The sequence below is a fragment of the Poecile atricapillus genome, chromosome 1 (assembly GCF_030490865.1).
Source record: "Poecile atricapillus isolate bPoeAtr1 chromosome 1, bPoeAtr1.hap1, whole genome shotgun sequence".
Classification (NCBI taxonomy): Eukaryota; Metazoa; Chordata; class Aves; order Passeriformes; family Paridae; genus Poecile; species Poecile atricapillus.
The window spans coordinates 166,546,919-166,569,961 of record NC_081249.1 but is presented as its reverse complement, the minus strand read 5'-3'; the positions used below and the strand labels follow the sequence as shown (position 1 = coordinate 166,569,961).

The 23,043-nt window shown below is 38.9% G+C and overlaps 1 protein-coding gene across 1 annotated transcript; it reads left to right on the top strand.

The window, feature by feature from the left end:
- Window positions 1-2,956: 2,956 nt before the first annotated feature.
- Window positions 2,957-14,097, top strand: LOC131589655 (serpin A3-4-like). Its single transcript, XM_058859334.1, has 4 exons — window positions 2,957-3,590; window positions 9,721-9,991; window positions 12,566-12,713; window positions 13,909-14,097. Exons 1-4 carry the CDS (start codon window positions 2,957-2,959, stop codon window positions 14,095-14,097), a joined length of 1,242 nt encoding a protein of 413 aa, XP_058715317.1.
- Window positions 14,098-23,043: the final 8,946 nt, after the last annotated feature.

The window sequence follows — 23,043 nt, the reverse complement described above, 5'->3', positions numbered from 1 at the left end:
CCATTGCTGAGGGTGTCAAAACCCAGCAGGACACCACCCTGAGCAACCCAGTGTGTATGACCTGGTTTGAGCAAGGGTTTCAACTGTGTGGTCCCCACCTGCCTTCCATGATACTTCAGTCATTCTGCACTCAGGAGTAGAGCTGTCTCTACTCCTGGGTACCAGGATACCAGCCTGTCTGATCTGACCCAGCTGAACTTGGCACTCCATCAGAGGAGATTGCTCCTCTCATCCCAGATTATAAAATAGTAAGCTGATCTAAAGACTTGCTCTATTTAACACCCATGTTCCTCAGCTTCCACCCCCTGTCCCCAGGCCAAGCTTGTAACTGCGATCACCTGCGTTCCATGGCATCCCAGCCACATTCTTCTTCTCTGGGCACAGGGCCATAAACTGGCCCAGGAGTCAATATCACAGCTCTTACTGCCAGTGGTTTCCCCATCTGGGAGTGGATAGCCAGGTACACATCTGACAGCATTTGCTAGTGTAGCACAACAGTGTTTTAAGCCCTGCATCTATTAGAATCATCAGTGGCTTCACCTGGAGACAATCAACCCCAGCCATGGATATGCAGGAGACAAAGCACGGTAGGTCATAAAAATTCAGATTGTCTTGGTGCATCAAGCCTTGTCCTTCTGCCTTAGTGGCAGCAATGTTATTGGAAATTACAGAAATTATGCAAATTATGTTCAGAATATTACTCTGTAGTTACTACTTCTGGTAACTAGTTCATAAAATAGTAGATTCAGGCAACTGAGATGTGTATGAATGTTTGATGTTAAGAAACAGTAAGTTCAGTCTGAGGAAAATGAGTTTGAATCTAACCAGAGTGATCAGATAGTCATGAATAATAAGAAGTCATGTGTGAAACATATTCAGTAAAGTTAAGTGTCCAGTAAAACTAGTTTCGACATCATACTAATCTCTAAAATTATAATGTGTGAGTCACAGCCCTTAGATGATCTTAACCTTTACTAGAGGATACCCTGCTTTGTATTCAGCAGCATAAACAACTGAGCAAGGACCCGTGCAGACCTGGTGAATACAACAGGATTTTTGAATCCACTGTAAGTAATGTTTTGGGTTTTTTTTTTTTAATGTGGAAAAATTGTCAAAAATTATATTTAGGATTTTTGAATAATCAATTGAGAAATTATTATGTTTGTATTCAAGTTTTGGCTTAAAGTTTCTTGCATTGTTTAATTACGATTTTGGGTTTTTTTAAATAGAAAAATAAGTCCTCTGTGAGATTGGCACATTCATGAGGCATGACTCTCCTCAGGAAAACTGCATTTCTAAGTGTTTTAAATTAAGTAAATTAATGATAATAATAAATATAGGGCATGAAATGAAATGGAAGTGGGAACTTAAGGATTGCTCTCTAAAGCACCTAGAGAGCTTAAAAAAAAGAAACTGTGGCTAAAAGAATTAGGGTGAGAATGATGGCGGAACAAGTTGCAAACAAATCAGAACTTAAATTTAAACGTGTTCTAGATATGAAAGCGCGCGGTCTGAAAGTGATTTGTCATGGGGTTCAGGCCCTTCCTAGTGATAGTAGTATTTCTATGACCATGATATTGAGAGTGTAAATTAAGAAATATTTAGAGCATGTGTTACTAAAGCCAAGATCAGTGTCCTGAGTTCACTGGGTTTTGGAGAAACAAAATGATGGAAAGTGGAGAGCACAAATGTGGGATCATGGTGGGGCCTGATAAGGATTCAGAGCTTTTACAGGGCAGAGGCTGCATTTCTCAGTGTGAGTCAAGAACAGATATTTTTCCACTAGAGAGAACTGTTTTATAAAAGGTTCCGCAGGTCAAATGATCACATACCACAGGAGGATGTTTTGGATTTCCAGATATTCCACATCTTTACTTCTCTCTATTGAGAGAAGATATTGAACCAATTGTGATATAGTATTAATTTCTAGAAGTAAAAGTATTACCATAGATGTGGAATGAATGGTTTCCATGTTGCTCTGGAAAGGGTTTTCCTGTTCTATCTATATTTTTTCGTGTCTTTGTTCCTCCAGAATTCACTCACTCATCTTCACTTCCAACCATTGCAGGCTACTCTTCCAAATCATCCTTTTCTGTCTTTCTGATGATAAAGACAGTGATTGCTCTAGCATTTCTCCACTTTTTGGGTTTTATTTAATTTTTGTTTTTAGGTGGTTTGAGTCAGTCACTGGGCTGGGCATGCCTTTGCATGCAGCAGGCACACTTCCTTTTGTTGTTCTAAGCACATATCCATTTTCCCTTTCTTTATAAGCAGCACTGTATTCCCAGGGTTTTCACAACATCCTAATTGCTATTTCTTTCTTTCGTTATTTTTGTGGAAGTTATTTTATTTTAGTTGTTCTCAATTGTTCAACCTTTATGAAATCACCATAAATATTCATCACTTCCTCATTAACAAGTGCATTTACTTTCTCTAAGGTGCCTGCATATGGGTTTACATGCAGCCCATTCAAAAATATATGTTTTAATTTTCACATTTTCACAAGAGGTATATTGGGCCTTTCTTCTGCTTTGATTTTTCATCAGTTTAATTTCCAAATTTACCTGATTAGCCTTGTCTGTCTCCCTTGCTTTCTGCTCTGTCAACCTGTACTTTTGACTCTTCCATCACTTAAAGCCACACTGAAAACAATATTGGAGAAAAAAACCAGTTTAAAATGAATTGTAGCTAAACTTTAATGAGGGCGTCTTTGGAATTACCTCATCCCTCTTTGACTTTAATTTTCATTATTTCATAACCTCTTCAGTAGGTTGAGTAATTTTCCAGAGTCTGCTTCCTTGAAATAGAAAGCTCATTTTCCTTCAATTCAAACATCTCAGAGTCACTGAGGCTAAGCTAGCTCTGCAAAGTGAAGGGATTGATGTATTGCTAAACACAAGGTGAAAAGATTTGTAAGCCAAATGTAACTTTTCTTCTATTACAGAATCACAGAAATATGAAGATGTTGCTTTTCCTGTGTCTTTTACTTGTTGGAATCCATTCCAACAGTTATTGCTATGAGCTTTATCAACAAGGGGTAAGAAACCAGAATCAAAGAGTGCAAGAAAACCGAAACATGCCATGGCAGAGTGTAAGGAACAGTGTTTGTCAATTTGCATGTTGTTTCTACAAAGAGATTTCTTCTCGTGAAAACAATGGGAATGTTTTCTTCTCTCCTTTGAGCATCTCTACCGCCTTTGCAATGCTGACTCTGGGTGCCAGGTCAGACACCCTGACACAGATCCTTAGGGTCCTTTGCTTTAACCCTCGTCAGATTTCTGAAAATGACATACATGAAGGTTATCGTCAACTCATGCAAATGGTAAACAGAAGGAATGGGGGGTTACAGCTGAATATGGGAAATGTTCTGTTTGTGCTTGATCAACTGAAGCCACAAGAAAAATTTTTAAATAATCTCAGAAACTTCTATGAAGGAGAAGCTTATCCTATGAACTTCAAGAAGGCTGATCAAGCGCAGCTAAAGATCAATGAATATGTAGCAAGAAGAACAAATGGGAAAATCAAGGACCTCATAAATAACCTAGATCCACTCACTGAAATTCTCCTTATTAGCTATATTTATTTTAACGGTAAGATATACATATCATGTTCTTCTACTCCATAAATTATTTCCTCAGGTCAGTCTTGGACTTCATATTTTTTTTGCAGTATGGTTTTGCAAATGGGCTCATATCTTGTTCTCCTTTTGGTCCTCACTTATGTTTAATTAGAAAAAAAGCTATTTGAAATAATGTTCTACTTGACACTGACAACTCCTAGCAAAATGTATGGCAAATTTTCCTATATCTTTTAATATATAAACTTATTTCCTTCAGAAAATTAAGTTAAATATATGCTGAGGAAAGCATCTCTAGGCAGTAAAACATCTAATTCTATACAATCCACTGGGATTCAAGCACTGTCTTGAATGTTTGGCTGAAATCCATTTCTGTGAATTTCAATCCAGCTGGTTTGTTTTGTTCAGCAAGTTCAGAGTTAAACGTGAAGAATGCTATTAAAGGAAAACTTAGCATCTTATCAAACAGAAAATATGTTTAGACAACAGCTTTGCTGTTACTGTGTATGTTTATGTGTTCAAAACTAAACATGCTACAATAGCTTTACTTTTGCATTCATGTTCTCCTTATTTTTTCACTAACTGTGCCTTTGCCAATAGCATATCTGTAGTCCTGGTGTGTCTAGAGGCTTAGTTTTCAACCTTTTTTTTTAATTTGCAGATTCTAATATTTTCCAGTGAAGAGACGGACCCACCAGTATCAAATACAAGCCTATTGACAATAAGCTTGTTTTTCTTAATTAACTTGTGCAGTATGCTTAGATACAGTCTTCAGATCTTCCCAGAGCTTTTCAGACTTCTGATCTAATGAGAAGAAGAGGATCAAGGCTGTAAGGCTCAATCAGTGGTCTAATAACAGATATTGCATCTTATTTCAAACTTTCTCTCTCTTTCTGATTATATGCTGAAAGCGAAGTATTTGTAGTCAGAAAAATAATATTCTGTAATTTATCTGATAAAAATATCTTCAAGCTTTTTAATTGAAAAGGAGATGGCCTATTAGGCAATTTTTTAAAAGGAAAGCTATCCTTTTAGAACTATTAACCTGGATGCTTGCACTTTCCAATATGAGGCTCCCCCTGAAAATAATTAAGAACTCTATTTCTGTTTTGTTTTGCCTTCTATCTGCATCTCTGCTCCTTGTATTAATGTCTGAAGATTTGGCCACAACTAAATGTAGCTAATTGAAGTACAGATGATTGATGTTACTTAGTTCTCTTGAAAACCTACCTGTTTATCTCAAATAATGTTTTAATTTAGGATTTTATTAAGCATCAGGTACATCTTTCAGAACAGGCAAAATACCTGTTGATTTTTGTTTTACTGAAAGGTATTTGAAGAATGAGCAATAAATTTAGTATCACAATGGGGACAAAAGCCCAAGAAATCTTGTATTAAAGATAATTTTGTATTACAGTTAACTTTTACATGTTCTAACAATAAGGGTTGTTGGGGTTTTTTATTGAGGTTTCCAGTTTATTATTGCAAAGATTTCCTAACTCTTCTCAAGGTGGTGGATTTTCAGTTTTAGCTCTCCAATTTTAAAACAAATTAATTAAAGAATAGCATTAATCGCAAAAATAACATTTTTTAAACTCTTGAAATCAAGAGTAGGTTAATTATCTAGAGCTGGGATTAATCTGGAGAGGATTTCTAAATCTTACTTAGCTGTATAACCAGTCTTTTAGGTGCTTGTCCTCTTTTTGTGCATTACTTTCTTGCCCATTAGTAGTGACTTTTTTTCCTGGCATAGCACAGTACAGAATTCCTTCTTCAAGGACAAAAGTCTGACAATATTTTCCTGAATCTGACCTACAAGACATGTTATTCCACATATTACATCAATCCCTTTTCATGCCTTAGTCAAGCTGGTAAAGGCAAAGAGTACTTCAAATTTCATTTTGCCGCTTGAGCACTGTGAAGCACTTGAGGAAGGTGCCTAGAAGGTATCCCCCTAAGACAGAAGTGAGAACAGGAATAAGAGTGCCCTTGAAATATGAGGGAAGTATTAATGAATATCATCTCTGTCTAATCTGTGTGCTAACTGATAGTCTTGATTTGGGACCCTAATTATCATCTAGTTCCAACCCCTCTGTGATGGGCAGGGACATCTTCTACTGCACTAGAGTGCTCAAAGAACTTTCCAACTTGGCCTTGGTCACTGCCAGGGATCAAATCTACAATTTCTCTATTCCAGCTTCACCACCCTCATAGTGGAGGATTTCTTCCTTATATCTATTCTAAATTTAAATTTTCCTTCTTTCCATTTAAAGTCATTCGCCTTTGTCCTATCACTATCTGCCTGTATAAAAAAATTTTTTCCCCTTCTATAGGCCCCCTTTAGGTACTTGAAGGAACTCTAAGGTCTCCCTGGATCCTTCTCTTCTCAGCCTGTCTTCATAGGAGAGGAACTCCAGCCCTCTGATTATTTTCATGGCCCTCCTCTGGAGTTACTCCAACAGGTCCACATCCTTCTTTTATTTGAGACACTAGAGCTGAGTGCAGAACTCCAGGCAGGATCTTGACAGAATGAAGCAGAAGTGGAGCTGGCCACACTTCTTGTGATTCAGCTCAGCATCTGTTTGGCTTTCTGGGCTGCAAGCACACATTGCTGTGCCAGGTTGAGATTCTCATCAAAAAGCAGTACCAAGTCCCTCTCTTCAGGTCTGCTTTCAACTCAATGCATTTTTTTCCCAGCTTGTATTTGTGCTTGGGATTGCCCCAGCCCACATGCAGGACCTTGTACTTGGCCTTGTTGAACTTCATGACATTCTAATGGGGCCTCTCAAGCCTGTCTCACTCTCCCTGGATGGCACCCTCTCTGTCTGGGTGGTATCCCTTCCCTCTGGAGGGCATCTTTTCCTTACAGCATGTCAACAGAATGACACCATTGTGGTGTCACTGGCAAACTTTCTGAGGGTGCACTCAATTCCACTGTTCGCTTCACCAGCAAAGATATTGAGCAGCACTGGTCCTAATACCAACCTCAGAGGAGCACTGGTCATTGCTGATCTCCTCTTGGACAGCAAGACTGCAAGCTTTCAAATGCAAACATCCAGACAATTCCTTATCCATTGAGTAGGTCATCTGTCACATCCATCTCTCCAGTTTAGAGTCAAGGATGTCATGCAGGACAGTGTGAAATGCTTTGCACAGCTCCAGGCAGATGACATTAATTTCCTTTACCATAAATTACCCTTAGTGAAGTCATGTTGTCTGTCACCAATAACTTCCTAATTTTCCATGTGTCTTAGCATAGTTTCCAGGAGGATCTGCTCCATAATCTTGCCACTCAAAGAGGTGAGAAAGACTGGCAGTTTCCTGGGTCTCTCTTTTATTAATTTTTTAAAAATGAGAGCTCTCATTTCTCTTTTTCAGTCAGTGGGAATTTCACTGGACTGCCATCATTCTCAGATGTGACAGATAGTGGTTTAGATATTCCATCTATTTCCCTCAGGGCCTGCAGATACATTTTATCAGGTCCCATGAACAAGTTCATCTTAAGGTTCTTCACGTGGTCTTGATCTTCTACAGTGGACAGTTTCTCAATCTCCCAGCTCCTGCACTTGCCAGTAAAGACTGTGGCAAAAAATATCATTGATTACCTTCAGCCTTGTCCATGTTCTGGGTAAACCAGGTTTCCCATTTCCTTCTGGAGGGGGTTCACATCTTCCCTAGTCTTCCTTTTATCATTGTCTTACCTATAGAAGCTTTTCTTGTTGCCCTCAATGTCCCTGGCCAGACTGAATTCTATCACACCTTTAACTTTCCTAACCTGATCCCTGGAGACTTAGAAAATATCTTTTTATATCTCCCAGGTTACCTGTCCTTGCTTCCACCCTCTGTAGGCCACCTGTTTGTGTATGAGATCACCAAAGGACACCTTGTTCATCCTCACAGGCCTCCTGGCATTTTTACCCAACTTCTTAGGATAGATCACTGCTGTACTTGGTGGAGGTCATCCTTGAATATTAATAGAATCATAGAACTGTTAAGGTTGGAAAAGACCTCCAATATCTTTGAATTCAACCTTTGACTGAACACCACTATGTCGAATAGACTGTTTCCACTGAGTGACAAGTCCAGTAATTTCTTGAACATTTCCAGTGATCGTGAATCTACCATATCTCTGGGCAGCCTGTTAAAATATTTGACAACCCCTTCAATGAAAAAATTCTTCCTGATGTCCAGCCTCAACTTCTCCTAAAACAGCTTGAGGCCATTTCTTCTTGTCCTATCACTTGTTGCCTGGAAGAGAAGACTGACCCTGACCTGTCTACAGACTCCTTTCTGGCACTTGTAGAGAGTAATAAGGCTCCCCACTACAGCCTCCTTTTCTCCAGCCTAAAAAACCCCAGCCGCTTCAGCTGTTCCTTATATGACTGACTCTTCCCCAGCTCTGTTGCCTCAATGCTCTAGCACTTCAATGTCTTTCTTGTTGTGAGGGGCCCAAAACAGGACACAGATCTCAAGTTGTGGTCTCACCAGTGCTGAGTACAGGGGGAAAATCCCTGCCCTGCTCCTGCTGGCCACACTACTGCTGACACAGGCCAGGATGCCATTGGACTTCTTGGCCACCTGGGCACAACTGGCTCATGTTCAGCTGCCATTGACCAACACCCCCAGGTTCTTTTCCATAAGGCCACTTTCCGGACACTTTCCAACCGCTCTGCCCCCAGCCCATAGAGCAGCATGAGATTGTTGTGACAAACCAGCTTTTTTGGGGCCCTCTTCCCTCCATGGCTGCATCCCAAGCAGATCTCTGAAGAGGCCAAAGTTTGCTCTCCTGAAGACCATAGTAGAGGTCCTAACAGTTTTCAAGCAAAGTTCTTCTTGAAATCAATTGATAAATGTTGGTAAAGTTTTTCAGGACTGGTGTCATTCATGTTTCTGCTATTCATTCTGCTTTTTTTCCCCTTAAACATAATAATGTAAAAGTCCTGTGTGTTATATATCTGATGATAGAAGTCACTACTAATGAAGTATGTAAAAGTATATGAAATATATAGAAATAGCAATTTTCCCTATTCAGATTATTGCAGTTGTCAATCTATGATTTCAGAGATCAAGACATTCACTGAAGAAGTCTCATTTCACTTTTTCAAAAGCTGTTTAGTAGTGCAGGCTAAGTCAGATGGTGAAAACAGCAGATGATAATTAGTTCATTTGTAACAAGTTGCCTAGTAATCAATGTTCAAATAGAAATCAGAAGTAAAAAGGGATTGCATCTTGTTTCATGGTTTTCTTGATGCCACTTATTTTACTTAGAGTCAATGCTCAGATTTTGCCCAACACATTTGATAAATGTTAGTTTTGTTCTAAAGGGCAAAATTTACTACAGAGCAACAAGATTTCTTAAAAATTAAAATAAAACAACAAAAAAAAATTCCAAAACTCCACAATTTCCCCCTTTTTAAAAATTTGCTCAGCCTCTGAAATATATGATGTGTATACCTGGAATTAGCTTTGAAATTCCTCTCCACTGAGGATAAGAATCTTTCAGAGCTTCAATGCAGATGGTTTGTTTCACCATGACTAAGTGAGAAACCTTTGAAAATTTAATATGGTGAAGATGACAGTTGAAAAGGTTTCTGCTGTTGCTGTTTTGTTTCTTAACTCAGCAGTCTCGTAAAATTAAGTTCTTTATGACTCTATACATCATCAGCTAATGTGAGGTATCAACACCTCTCTGCAAGTAACCCAAATCCCTTAATTTCGTTGAAGAATTCATCCCTCGTGTTACCCTTTACATGCCTATTTTGGTCTGGGAATAAGAAAACGAGAGAATCTTCTTTTGGGCTTAGATAAAAGCTGAGTTATATGAGGACTTTACAGGCTCCTCAAAACTGTTATCATGGAGGAAAAGTGTAAGTTAGAACCCTTGATAACTCATCTACATGAAGGATTTTGCAGCCTGCTGTGAGATCTAAGGGAGTGTTTTTACATCACATTCTACCAACAGTGTGTTGATATTGAATTATTCTGAGCATTTAATAAGATCAAGTGATCATTGCAAACTGGTTTGTCTATGAAGCTGATCCAACTGTGCCAGTTTCTGTCATCTAAGAATGTGTCCTATGTTAATATGTCATATGGTTTTATGTCCTCAAAATATCCTGTAACTCTGTCTCTTATATTTCAAGCTGAATGGGAAAAGCCTTTTGATCCAAAGTACACTAAAATGAGCAAATTTTTTGTGGATGGGAACCAGGCTGTTGAAGTCCCAATGATGTTTGGAATGGGCCTATTCAAGCATGGCTATGATGAGCAGCTGTCTTCCACTATTGTGCAAATGGATTACAAAGGAGGTGCTTCAGCATTTTTTATTCTGCCTGATAGAGGAAGAATGAGGAAGCTGGAGAAAAGATTGTCTTGTGAACGTTTGTCCAGGTGGAGGACATTAGTCACAAAAAGGTAAAATTCTGCAGTTCTCCTTTCAGATGGTAGCCAAGGAAACAAATGTGCTGGGTTATGACACAAAATCAGCATGCCATTTTAAGTTCTGCTTTAATCAGTAGAAGAAATCTCCTGACCAAAGTTGAATCTGAGTCTTTAGTGTCCATGTGTTTTCACATTCAGTACTGCATGCACTGAAAGCCTTCACAGATTAGGACTTTTGCTATTTCTGTATTTTGTTTCCCATCTTCTGCTATCAATAGGCCCAAGTTTTTTGATTTAGACCTCCCTTTTTTGGGGGGAGGCCTTCTATTTACAATAAATTTCTATCACTTTAGCCTTTTTTCTTGTCTCTTTCCTAATTTCTGCCTATTAAATTTAACAGTAATTGTACAGTTAACGCCGAAATAACTACTTCCATTCAGTAATTGTGAGGGCAAAGCTCATTGATAAGGTCATTTCCTGAGGCTTAGGCAAATTTGAGGCTTTCTGAGGACTTAGGCAAGATTGGAGTAATGTACACTCAATTAATGGTAGCTTTGAGACTAGAAGGCAGAAAGTTTATACACTTTCAAAAATTATAGAGTCCTTACATTTAGTGTCATGTATGGCAATAGCCTTTCACAAAATACGTGTACAAGCATAGGTACAACATGTTTACAATATCAAGCCCTTGTATTCATCCATTAATTTGATGTGTCACATTAGTGTCACACAGACACTTGAAAATTATGGTACAGATGGTCCATTCTTAAGACAAAAATTACATCTGAAATGCAGGAACCCAAAACTTGTTTCATGCTCATAACTCAGATTCACTGTTAAATAGAAAAGAAAGAATCTAACCTCTTTTTCATATGTGAAAAAAATAAAACAAATGAAAACAAAAATACCAAACCAAATCCTCCCACCCCCCCCCCAAAAAAACACCAGCAAAAATGTATGTAATTCTCTGTGCACCTTTACAATTTTGAAACTTCTGGGAGTAGCTATGGGGTTTGTAACTATAGGAAAAATAAGATGGTGAATCAAGATAGTAATGTGTAATTTTTGCCAAAGAAACAATTGCCTTTACAATTATCAAGACAAATGTTAAATACAATTGGAGGGATTTGTATTTCCCCTCTCCATCTTAAATTATGAAAAGAAATCACAGTCAAAGACAAGTTTGTTTCATGCTGCTCCCCATTTTTCATCATAATCTACATCATAACCTACAAAATTAAAAATCTCCTACAAAATAATGACACAAATGCCTCCTTTTCCCTTTAATCTTTAAAACAATTGATTGCATCTGCTATTATTTGGCATTTCTGGGAGGTCTTAATAAATGAAAGTATTATATGGAGTAATTTAAAGGCTGTGGGCTACCTGTGTTTGTACCTTCTTAGTCTGAAAATTGATGTTGATATTAGTGGCAGAAGTGTTGTGAGGGCCATCTTTCATTTCTGGGGCTGACAAAGAGGATGGTGCTGAAGTGTCACCAGCACAGACAGCTGAGATCTTTTAAATGGCTGAACTATAGAGAAAAGGTCACTTTCACTTCTGGAAAGTGTATCCCACTGCTCCTTTCCTGGCTGCATTGCTACCGTGTGTCTGTGGCTTTCCCTTTCCTCTGTACCGTAAGCGACTGGGGGCTTGTGAAGGAATGCCTTTAGGTAACAGTAAGGCAGATGATTCAGTGATAGCTGCATCATTTGGGCAGCAATCAGCACAGACTGAAATCAGAGAGAAGTATGAGATCAGCAACCTGTTATCAACCCACCAGATACAGCCAGAGCTGGCATTAGATGCTGTGCAGTGCTGGAGATATGGGCCTTTTCCTTCTCACCTTCCCACCAGATAACTTTCTCTTGGCTAGCTTCATAAGTGCTCCACATCTCCCTGACCTAAAGCCCTGGAGAGCTGTCCTGGTTTCTCACCAGAAAACAGTACCTAATATCAGCACTATCACTAACCTCTGTCTCATTATGCTCCTTCTAGCTGTAAATGTTGGCCTTAACCTTTGAAAAGTAATTGTAAGATACTTAGGAACATTGAGCTTTGGTTAATTTATGGAAAGCAGCAATCTAATCACTTAAAATTGAGTAAGTCAGACACTGGGCTTGACACAGAAAATGTATTATCTATTGACTAACCATACTCCATAAATTTGTTTATGTTTTTTATTTTGCCATGCCTTCTGTCACTACTTATTATTTTCCTGCCTCTTCAGTGGATATAATTTTGTTTTATCTGTCTTGTTTTATATGATAAATACACAAGGCCAGGGTTTTTTTCCTGAAAAGTAACCAGTGAACTTGAATCTGCTGGATATTTTTGTGCTCAGCTTGAGACACCTAAAGGAATCTTTTTTTCACAAGGTGAATCCTCTGCATCCTCAGTAATGTCTCATAATGAAGGTGCTTCCAGCAGATTGCAAAAGAGATCACTAACTTCAGGAAATTTACATCTCCTATGTAGGCTAGAGAGAGGCTGCAGGCAAAATGTCTTTAGGGAGAAAGCAAATTCAGTTTATCTCTTATCAGTCTCTGTTATTTGGTGATAACTGATCAAATGTTTTACTGTATTCTCTCATGTCTTTTCTGGCAGCTCAGTAAATTTGTATCTTCCGAAATTCACGCTTTATGGGACATACAACCTAAAAGATAACTTATATAAAATGGGAATCATGGATCTATTCACTGATAAGGCTGACCTTTCTGGGATCACTGGGCAGCCCCAGCACAGAATTTCCCAGGTAAGTCATACTTCTTTTTGTTTTATGGGCCCATGGTTACTGATACTTGCATGACTTTCTGCACAGCTATTCATGGGGCAAAACTCATGCAAAGAGGCTTTGCTTCATGTGAAAAGGCAGCTGATGGCATAGCAAGTATTTTGTCTGTGTTAGCTGCATTGTATGAGCAATTGGGTTGAAGCAAGTTACAAATCCGCAATTTTTTAATCTAGAAGGCTATTTTGACCTGCATGAGGCAACTTTTTAAAACAGAAATGACCAAATCATCATCTATCTACACCTTGGTATGCTCTTGAAGCATGTTACTACAGTCACTACTGGCTGCTTTTGTTTGTGTCTGCCTTCTTTAGCCTGCTTGTGGGCAGGTAGGGAGCTGTAGGATGTATCACTCCTTGTATTTTATGGAGGTAAGGGAAGAGGAAAAACACTGCTTGCTTTTAAAAAAATTGGGGGAAATGAAAATGCAGTTATTACAAACATTTGGCTCCAAGCATATGAACAATGACTGCCACAGTCAGGCAAAAGCTACAGGTAGGTCATGCTTCAGTGAACCTGGAGTTAAAACCAGCAATCTGGACAAACTTAATTGTCTAATGAAGAAACAACTGCCCTCATGTCTTCAAGTGGACATTAGTGAATCAGGATCTGTCAATGTCTTGATTTTGCAAGGTCAAACATTTGTGTTTCTGTGCTTTAACCATCCATTTAACCAACCATTCTGACCCTTCATCTTTGCTCCCATTTTTCCCAAAACTGGAAGGAACACAGGAAGCATAATTTCAGATTTCTATTCATTGTGCTAATCTGAATGCTATTTCTTCAACTATATCAACTTCTAATATACAGTTAAATATGTTCATACTCTCTTAACATTTGGTCTAGCTGTACAGATCTCCGTGAGTGGATGCAAGGAATAGGAAAAGAAATAAAAACTCTGCCAGTTTTCACTAGCAGACAGATGCCCCTCCATTGGAGAGTAACTTTTCCTCTCAGGAGCTAGGAAGCTGTGCTGCACATAGCTTGCTGGGTGGTTTTTTTTCCCCCTCACTTTGCTGTCTTTAAGCAGTGGACTCACGCCTGTCTATCTGACGCTTGTTTCTTATCAGCAACTTCTTCAGGTACTTGTAAGTCTCATTCTTATTTAGGTGATTAGTTTTGTACCCCTGTGACTTGTAAAATGTCTGTTTCTTCACAGGCTGTTCATAAGGCTGTGGTAAAGGTGGATGAGACTGGCACCGAAGCAGCAGCTGCCACAGGCATGGAAATAGTGCCTATGTCCGTTCCAGTTACTGTTAGATTCGACAGGCCCTTCCTAATGGTCATAACTATGGAGAACACTATACTCTTCATGGGAAAAATTGTGAACCCTCTGAAAAAAGATTAAGTTAATGTACAAATTAGGTATGTGGTGATGACCACTCTTAAATCAAGTATTAGACCTGATGAGTATGGCATGGCTACAGAGGGGCTCTCCACCTCTTAACTGATGTTATTCACTGTTTTTTGTAGATGAGACTCTTCATCAATTTGTCATAGTTGCATGTTTGTTTGGGCCTTGCTGCTTTTTTTTTTTTTTTTTTAAAGAGGGTTGCATTCATGCAGAACTGTCATTAGCTCTGGGACAAAATTGGCCTGTGTGATACTGACAGCATAGATACATCTTCTAGGAGGGAAGATGAGGAGCATGTGGGTGGAGACGGTTGTGTACGTCTGCTTCTTTCCCCATGGTTGCCTTCTCTCCTAATTTTTTTGTGTTGACTGACAAATAGGTACAAGTTATGCCACTTTACTATTTGTGTCCATTCTCCTACCAACATGAAGTTCATAGCTAGCATAGACCTTAACATGCATAATGCTTATTACCTTGCATAGTACCATTGTTGTCCAGTGGGTCTATTACACCCTTGCCTGTCAGCTGTTGTCCCAGCTTGGCTGCTGCAAAGGGGTCTCAAAGAAGGGGTGTTTTCCCCCTGCACATGTACACTGCCCTGCCTACTGTTTCTATGAAATCTATAGTCCAGACTCATTCCAGGGCAAAATTTAGAGGTTTTAAGAATTTGATCTAAGAAAAGAAGAGATAGATCTGATCTCTGCACTTTGGCACCCTGGAGCCAACCATCATAAATCAAACATAGAGCTCAGGGCAGCCAGAAGACTGCTTCTAGCTTCTGACTGCACCTAAAGTAGCTCCTAGAGGTCCCCAGGCAGCAGGAGGCACAAGCCATCTCCCCCTGGTGCCAGTGTCTGTACCATTCCTGTTTGTACCTAGGAGATTACCCATGGTAGTAATTGCTGTTCCAGCATTGTTTGTAGGATCAGGCACCCTACCAATAACACCCATACCCCATCAGTGGTACTTACCGTGTCTCTTGATATAACCCCTTCTGTTCCCAGACTGTCCATAATACAACATTGGTACTCTTTTCCTCATCTGCTTCATGGTTAGTATAGTCACAATATTATAGAGAGCTGTTTTCACTGTTAAGAGACACAATAATCAGTCACATTCACAATGCACATGCTTATTTTATTTCCTTGTTCACTTTCCTATCTATTTTTTTCTTCTGGTTTTTACAACATCTATCATTATTTAATTTCTTTACTTATGTTCCTGGTATATATCCAATCTCTGGTTGCAGGAGGGGTAAATAATTGACTAAACTGGGTTAGTCTGTTAATAGGTATTAAGCACTTACACCAGTCTTTGTACAGCCTTGAAATATGCAGACAAATGTACTATGGTAGAACAACAACAATTAATAAACATGACATTAAAAAGTCTCTAATTTTGCTATTTTACTTCGATAATTCAGAGTTAGGAATTAAGTATGGTTCAAGCAGGGTTTTTTTGATGAGTGTAAATTATTAATTTACTGCTCATATACATTAGATTGGCAGAGTAATGCCAGTAATGAGTAAAGCCCTCTGCCTTTAGCCTGAGCAATAAATAGTAGGTTATCTCTGCTAGGCAGAGAACCTTTTGGGAAGGCTGGACATTCATTTCATGCAAAGATGTTTATTTCAACGCCTTTAGAAAGTGTGCTGCTTCTACTCTATCGAGTGCATAGCTCCCATATGTCTCTCATCTCTCTTCTAAAACTTCTCTCTTGACTCCCTCTAATAGCTGTGCTGTCAGTCTTGGCACATTTTTGAGCTGCAGTTCCTGTTATTCCATAAACAAAATACAGGCCATCTATATTGTACCTTTTTGGCTTTCAATAAATTAAGACAGGGAAAAATGAAAATTGCTTAGAAACTTTCTGTAGAGGAACCCACTTCCAAATTAAAATCACAGTGAAGAAAAACTCGTCTCTATGGCACTCAAATAAGGCAATGAGAAAAAATAAATTTAGTGTTTCCCAAAATTAAAATTAAGTGTACTAAACTTGCTCGCATCACTGGATCCATAGCAAATCTTGACAGGGTACTTTCTACAGGTTCTTACAGATATTTGTAATCTACATCAATCTAAAGGCACTGCAGATTTTCCTAGCTCACAGATAGTTTTCTGACATAACCAGATCTTGGAGCTCGCGTTCTTGTAAAAATGTACAGCAAGGTATTTGGAAGTAAATCCAAAATCCCAAACTTGAAAAGGGAAAATACACAGAAAACTAAACTAGAATTAAGAAGAAAAGTTTCAGAAATGGAAGTCATTATCAGTTCAAGGAATGCCCCCTTACAAAAAAGAACAATCCCAGAACATTAAAACTGTAATAAGAAAGGACAAAGACAGCTTTGAGGGAAAGAAACTTGCAGAAGTCATGCCACAAAATAACAAATTCTTTTTAAAAGAGAATTTCTTTTTCAAAGAGCCTGAGGGACAGCAGATGTTTAAAGTATAAAAGTGTTCAAGGGGGGCACTGGCAAAACAGAAAACTCAGTCCATTGCACAAGGGCTTCCTTTGCAGCGGCTGAGCTTAAGCTATTCTGACTTGAACTAACAATAGAATAGTATTCAGAGGGGAAAAAAGTAGTCGAAGAGCAAGTAACAACAAATTACCCTGATTACTTAGGATGTCTGCAAGAGCTCTCAGCTATCTCAAGAAGAAAAATGTTAAGCTTTTCACTTAAATTGTCTCTGTATCACGCTTAGAGGAAGTGACAAATGTTAGGTTCAATTTTTTCAAAAAGATGCAGGTGAGAATCCGAAATGCAGAATAGTTAGTTCAACTTCGGGTTTTTTGAAACTGCAGAATTTGTAGTTCTAGGAATAAGTATGACAAAATATTGAATAATAAACATGACTGTCATAGAAACATAGAATCTTCTAGGTTGGAAGATTAGCCCTTAAAATCAACTCTAGCCTTTAATTCAGAACAGTCAAGTCCAACCCTGTCCCTGAGTGCCACATCTTTGAAATGCCACCAGGGGTGCTGACTCAACCGCTTCCCTGGGTGGCCTGTTCCCATGTTTGACAATCCTTTCCATGAAGAATTATTTCCTAATACTCCATTTAACCTCCCCCCACCCCTGGTGCAACTTGAGGTCATATTTCTTCTACCAACTGTAACTTGGGGTGTAAAACTGACCCTCACCTGGCTACACCTTCCTTCCTCCTCTTAGGGAGTTGTAGAGAATGATAAGGTCTCCCCTCAGTCTTCTTTTCTCCAGGCTAAACACCCCCAGCTCCTTCAGCCACCCTTCATATGACTGTCTATCTAGACCCTTCCCCAGCTCTGTTGCCCTCCTCTGGACACACTCCAGCCCCTCGGTGTCTTTCTTGTCATGAGGGGCCCAGAACTGAACACAGGATTTGAGGTGTGGCCTCACCAGTGCTGAGTACAGGGGGACAATCCCTGCCCTGCTCCTACTGGCCACACTACTGCTGACACAGGCCAGGATGCCATTGGCCTTCCTGGCCACACCTGGGCACAGCTGGCTCATGTTCAGCTGCTGTCAAATGGCACCCCCAGGTCCTTTTCCATCACACAGCTTCCCAGCCACTCTGTGCACTCTGTCCCCAGAGTCTGTAGTGGTTGTTTTGACTTGATGCTTTGGAGTATCAAAGGCTTTACTAAAGTCCAGGTATACAACATCCACAGCCATTCCTTATTCACTCAGCTGGCCACCTTGTCAGAGAAGGAGGTCAGGTCAGTACAAATAGCACCTGCCTTTCATAAACCTGTGCTGGCTGGGCCTGATCACCCAGTTGTTCTCTGCATGCTGTGTCAGGGCACTCACCAGGTTCTGCTCCATAATCTTCCCTGGCACTGAGGTCAGGCTGAGCGTCCTGTAATGCCCCAGATCCTCCTTCTGCCCCATCTTGTAGACTGACAGCCCATTTTCCAACCTCTGTTTGTCTGGGACCTGCCTGGTGAGCCAGAACTGCTGATAAATGATTGAAAGTGGTTTGGTGAGCTCTTCCACCAGCTCCCTCAATACCCTTGTGTGTGTTTATGTGGTACAAAAGATTGCTGACCATTTTCCCTTGGTTTATGGGGCTTTCATTTTCCCCCCTGTGCCTGTCTTGCAGCTCAGGTGTCTGGGTACCCTGTGAACACCTGGTCTTACTATTAATAACTGAGGCAAAGAAGGCACTGAGAATCTCAGTGTTTTCCTGATCCTTTGTCACAATCTTCCTTCTTGCATCCAATAAAGGATGGAGATTAGCTTCTTATTGCTAATGTGTTTTTAGAAACATTTTATTGTCTTTTACAGCAGTAACCAGAATCCTTTGCTGAAGAATTCTTTGAAGAGTTGGTATATGTCCAGATTTTGTAATGGTTTTGTTGGTATATGCCTCATACTTCTGAAAACTTATAAAACTCCTCAGGGCAGGATCTAAAACAATCATGCACTAGTAGGGAGGGAATACCCTTTATAAGCATTGAGTTCAGCTATGCATTATTCAGAGAAGTCAGAGATGATGTGCAACTTTAGTAAATTGTGACATGACACATTTTGCTGGTAGTTTCACCTTGTTCATTGGGAAGGATCTTACAGTAGTCAGCAGCCGGCTGATCAGAGAAGAATCATTGCCACTAAATACAAGGCCAAGAACACAAGGGGAAAAGCCCTTGGTTTATATTTGGCATGACAGTCCCAGGTTAGTCACTGCCACTCAGGACAGAGATTGTTCAGTGATGCTGGATATGCCACTGAATATGTCATTTCTATGCTCAGTGACAAGGAAGAAGGAATCCAGACTGTGGGAGATATGAACAAAAGGAAAGAAAGCAAGCTTGTGTATATGTGTATATATACACTATATATGTATTCTACTGTGTGTGTATGGCCTTTGCTGACTGCCAAAGCCTGTTTGTTTCCTCTTGCTGTGCACAAGGGTGTCCAAGACCTCTTAAAGCATTTTTATTTCCTCAGTTAACAGTAACACTTCTATCAGCTCACTGGTTCAGTTGGAAATTACTAAAAATTTAAGCCAACTTATATGACTCAGTAGATAGGGAGCATTCACTATAAAAAAAAAAAAAAAAAAAAAAGTGTGGGTTTTTTTTAGAGTTTAAAAGGATCTTTTTATCACTTTGAATAGTAGAAGTAGGTGAATTTAAGTTTGCCTTCATATTTGCAGTTTTGTTCTTTTTGCAAGCATTATAGTTCTTACAATCACATGTATGCATTGCTATTTACCAGTGAATCTTCACAAAGATTCTAACCAGATCTGTTATCTCTCTTAATGTTTTGGGTTTTTTTTCTTTCATTTCTCTATCAAACTTATTTTTAAAAATGGGAATACTTCATTAGTAATCAGTTTTTCCCATCAGATTCATAGCAAACTTGAATAAAATTTATTTTTTAATGTGAATAGCTATCAGTATAACAGTTCTAAATTGTTTTTCCTTGATATCTATTACCTTAGAGTATATGATAAATTTGGTTTTAGTTCACAAAAAAGGCAAATGAGAATAAAACTAGGAGTGGGAAAATAATGACATCCTCATTCCTCAGATCCTCTACAACTGATACAGAGGACTTTCTATCCTGACTTGAAGAATTGAATGCACAATCAAAATTTTCTTGTAAACAATTGGTTTCTTTCCAGTCTACAATTTTCTACAATTGCCTTTAAATAATGTTCATAGTCTCTTATTTGTATGATCTTCACATAAAATAAATTACCTTTCTCTCCCAAGAGAAATTTCAATACATTGAATTTTTCACCGGTTGTGATGAAAATTTAAATTGTCAGCAAATTGCCTAAAAATTGTTTTGAATTTTGTTTTCCATTTTATTGTTAAATAGTAGTAAAATCGATCTCTTCATATTATCTTATAAAATAAAAATTAGCATGGAACATTTTCATAATTTCTCTTTCAAAACATTGACAAAATCAAATATTCATGGAAATGTTAAGGTTTCTCAGACTCTGGTTTCTTACATGGAAATTTCTCTCTCAGACAACTTCCAAGAAGTGTTTCTGAGAAAGGATTTTTGAGTGGAACATTAAGGGCTACAGAAAGAATCTGGATACTTGTGCAATCTAGGAAAGTTTCTCAGGTGTGAGAAAAATGTTGAGCATTTATAAAGGAGGTTGTAAGTAACAGAGCACTGAACTTATACCTTCATCAAAGATCAGCAAGGACCTCCAGCTCAAAGGATTTAGGGACTCCTTATCTTTGGCTGGCCACCGAATGCCTATAGAGCAGAAGTAAAATAATTACTTTTAACACTAAACTGTGAACAGAAATATGTTTAGAACATGCTGGTAGAAAATGCCCACCTTTGTAGACTGTGAATCCTCTTAGACATAGTCTTGGCTTCTAGGATTCTGTTTTTGGTGAGAAGACCCTATTCACTGTGCTTCAGAAATTACTTCAGGAAGGATCCCAATAATTCAGAGATTTCCGGAGATCAGGGAAGACTAAGTGCCATCTCTGCTGTAATATTTGGGTGTTGGGTTTGGAGCTATAGTAATTAAGTGTGTGGAGGCGAATTAGAAAAACAAACGTGTTTGTTAAGAGATTAATTCAATCATCATTAGTATGAGAGTCGGAGCATTCACAAAGGCCAGGGACCGGTTCAAACTGGTTTTCATAATCCCCACCCACCTAAGTTCTACCAAAGGCATTAATTTAAAAGCATTGCATCATCAAGAAAAATAAAATACTCTCACTGGCTGATCAATGAACCTAAGAGCAGGACATCATCACCTAGAAGCTCTTGTGACCTGATTAACCTTTTTGCTCTCTACAGCTGAGCCCCATTCTTGCTGACCCCAGCCCTAGAAGTGTTATAATGCTGTGCTGCTCTATGCAAGAGGACACTGTGAAAATCAGTCTGGGCTTCCCCTCATCCCCAGAGGTTAAGGTTCAAGGAAGGGTCTTGATGTGACTCCTTTGGGAATGCCTTCCTCTATAATTCTTCAACAGCCTCTATTTGCTATCAGTCTCCAAGCTAATGGAGGAAGCAGGGGTAGGAGAATGGTGTGCCAAGATGAGAGTGGTCTGCAAGTGACTGTGTGTGGTGTGAAGAAAGACAAGAAAAGAATGTCAGAGGAGACACCAGTATGGAGGAGACAACACTAGACAGGGTATTGTTAAGTTTGGATTAGGGAAGTTTTGTCACAATTCCAACAGTTTTACTGTTAAAAGTAACAGATATGAAATGCTTGTGTAATGGTTGATTACATAGAAAAATGGCTTTGTTTAATTTGTCTGCATATGGATCTAGAGTAGGATTTTTAAAAGCTATGAAGTGTTGGTCTAAATCTTCTCCCAACATGGTTAAAAGCGGTGGCCACAGTAAAATTTAATCTACTCCATATCCATTCAAAATAAAATTGAAACTTCTCTCCCTTATGCACTTGTTCCCTGGTGCATTATTGTGTTTGTACCCTCATTTTCAACAGTTCTGTATGAGTCTGAGGGAGACTGACAAGGTGTAATAAACAAGGTAAATTGACTCTGTGGCTTGCAAGACCACTTTCAGTGCCCTTTCTTTGAGCATTAGCCAAAATCTACATGGTGTGCTTGGACAGCTGAGTTTCTGAGTCACAGAGTAATGTCATTACTGTTTACTTCAACCCACTTTGACCAACTTTACTTGATCAGCTGCATGATTAAAGGTAGGCACTAATTCAGTATCACTCAGGAGTACACAGGAGGTAAAGAAAGCAATTCAGATGAGATGGTCCCAGATAGCAGGATCAGTGGACCAAATGGGAAGGTGAAGAACTTTTTAATGAAGGCTTGCAGAATAATGTTAGTTGCTTAAGTCTTGAATTACTCATTGGGATGGTTCTGGTTAACTATATTTTCATGTTGTATAGACACACATTTATTAAAATTTTAAGTACTATATTGCTGTTAGAAACCCATAATTAATTGATTAATTCCTTTCTTTCTTTAATGCAAGAACATTATTAGGAAAGAAGGAAAGAGCAATAGTTACAAAGCATTGGGTTGGGACTTGGGAGTTTCTGCTTCCCTTCCCAACTCAGTCACAGGTTCACATTGCAGAAGCTTAGCTTCTTGGCTGCTTACAGCTACCCACTGAGACTGACCATCCTTCCTCTCTTAGCTTACATAGTCAGAGCCTTGCTTAATTAATCAGGAGTTAGATGCCTTACCGTAGGTAAATAATATGATTTTAAAAGCACAATACTGGATGGGCAATAGATGTCCAGGTGAAACAATCCCTGCCGGCATGATGCTTGAGTCAAACTGAAAGACAAAAAAAGACAATTCAGTGAGCATAATAATCTTATCCTTCTCTATTTTCCTGTAAAAGATTCTTATTCTGTAGGTGCTGGCAACAGATATTTGCATTTTCTAGACATGAAATAAAAATGTCTGGTAAAAGACATGGCTTGTGCAGTGTCATGTGATGCACACAGGTTATTAATACTTGCAATACTTGGGTGTGCTTAATCACCTGTCCCTATGCTGTAATGTACCTCAACTACCACCCCTTGAATACAAGTGCTAAGCATACTGGGCAGGAAGGAAGACACTTTCTGTAAAGTCCAGAGGACTTTTTATGGAACCTTGAAATTGAGGAAACTTTCAAATTTCACTTTGAAGCTGGATAAAACTGCTGATCACAGATTTTCAAATTGTGTATCACTGTTACCAAGGGAGATGTCATAGGATAAAACGGAAAAATTATCCTGTCTTCATTAAACTCAATAAAGAACTAAGATAGTGCTCAAGACCGTTAAAAATATTTTTGTTTTTCACATCATCTAATCTCAGTGAGGAAGTTAGTTGTATCATTTTTATCTTAGAGATGAGAAAACTGAAGCCTATTAGTATTAGTGATGTTCCAAAGGCCAAAGCTAAGCTGCTCAACAGAGATAGACATCTATCCTGAATTTTCAGTCCAGCAGTTCTCTCATCAGCTGTTCCATCCCAATCTGAAATCATCCCAG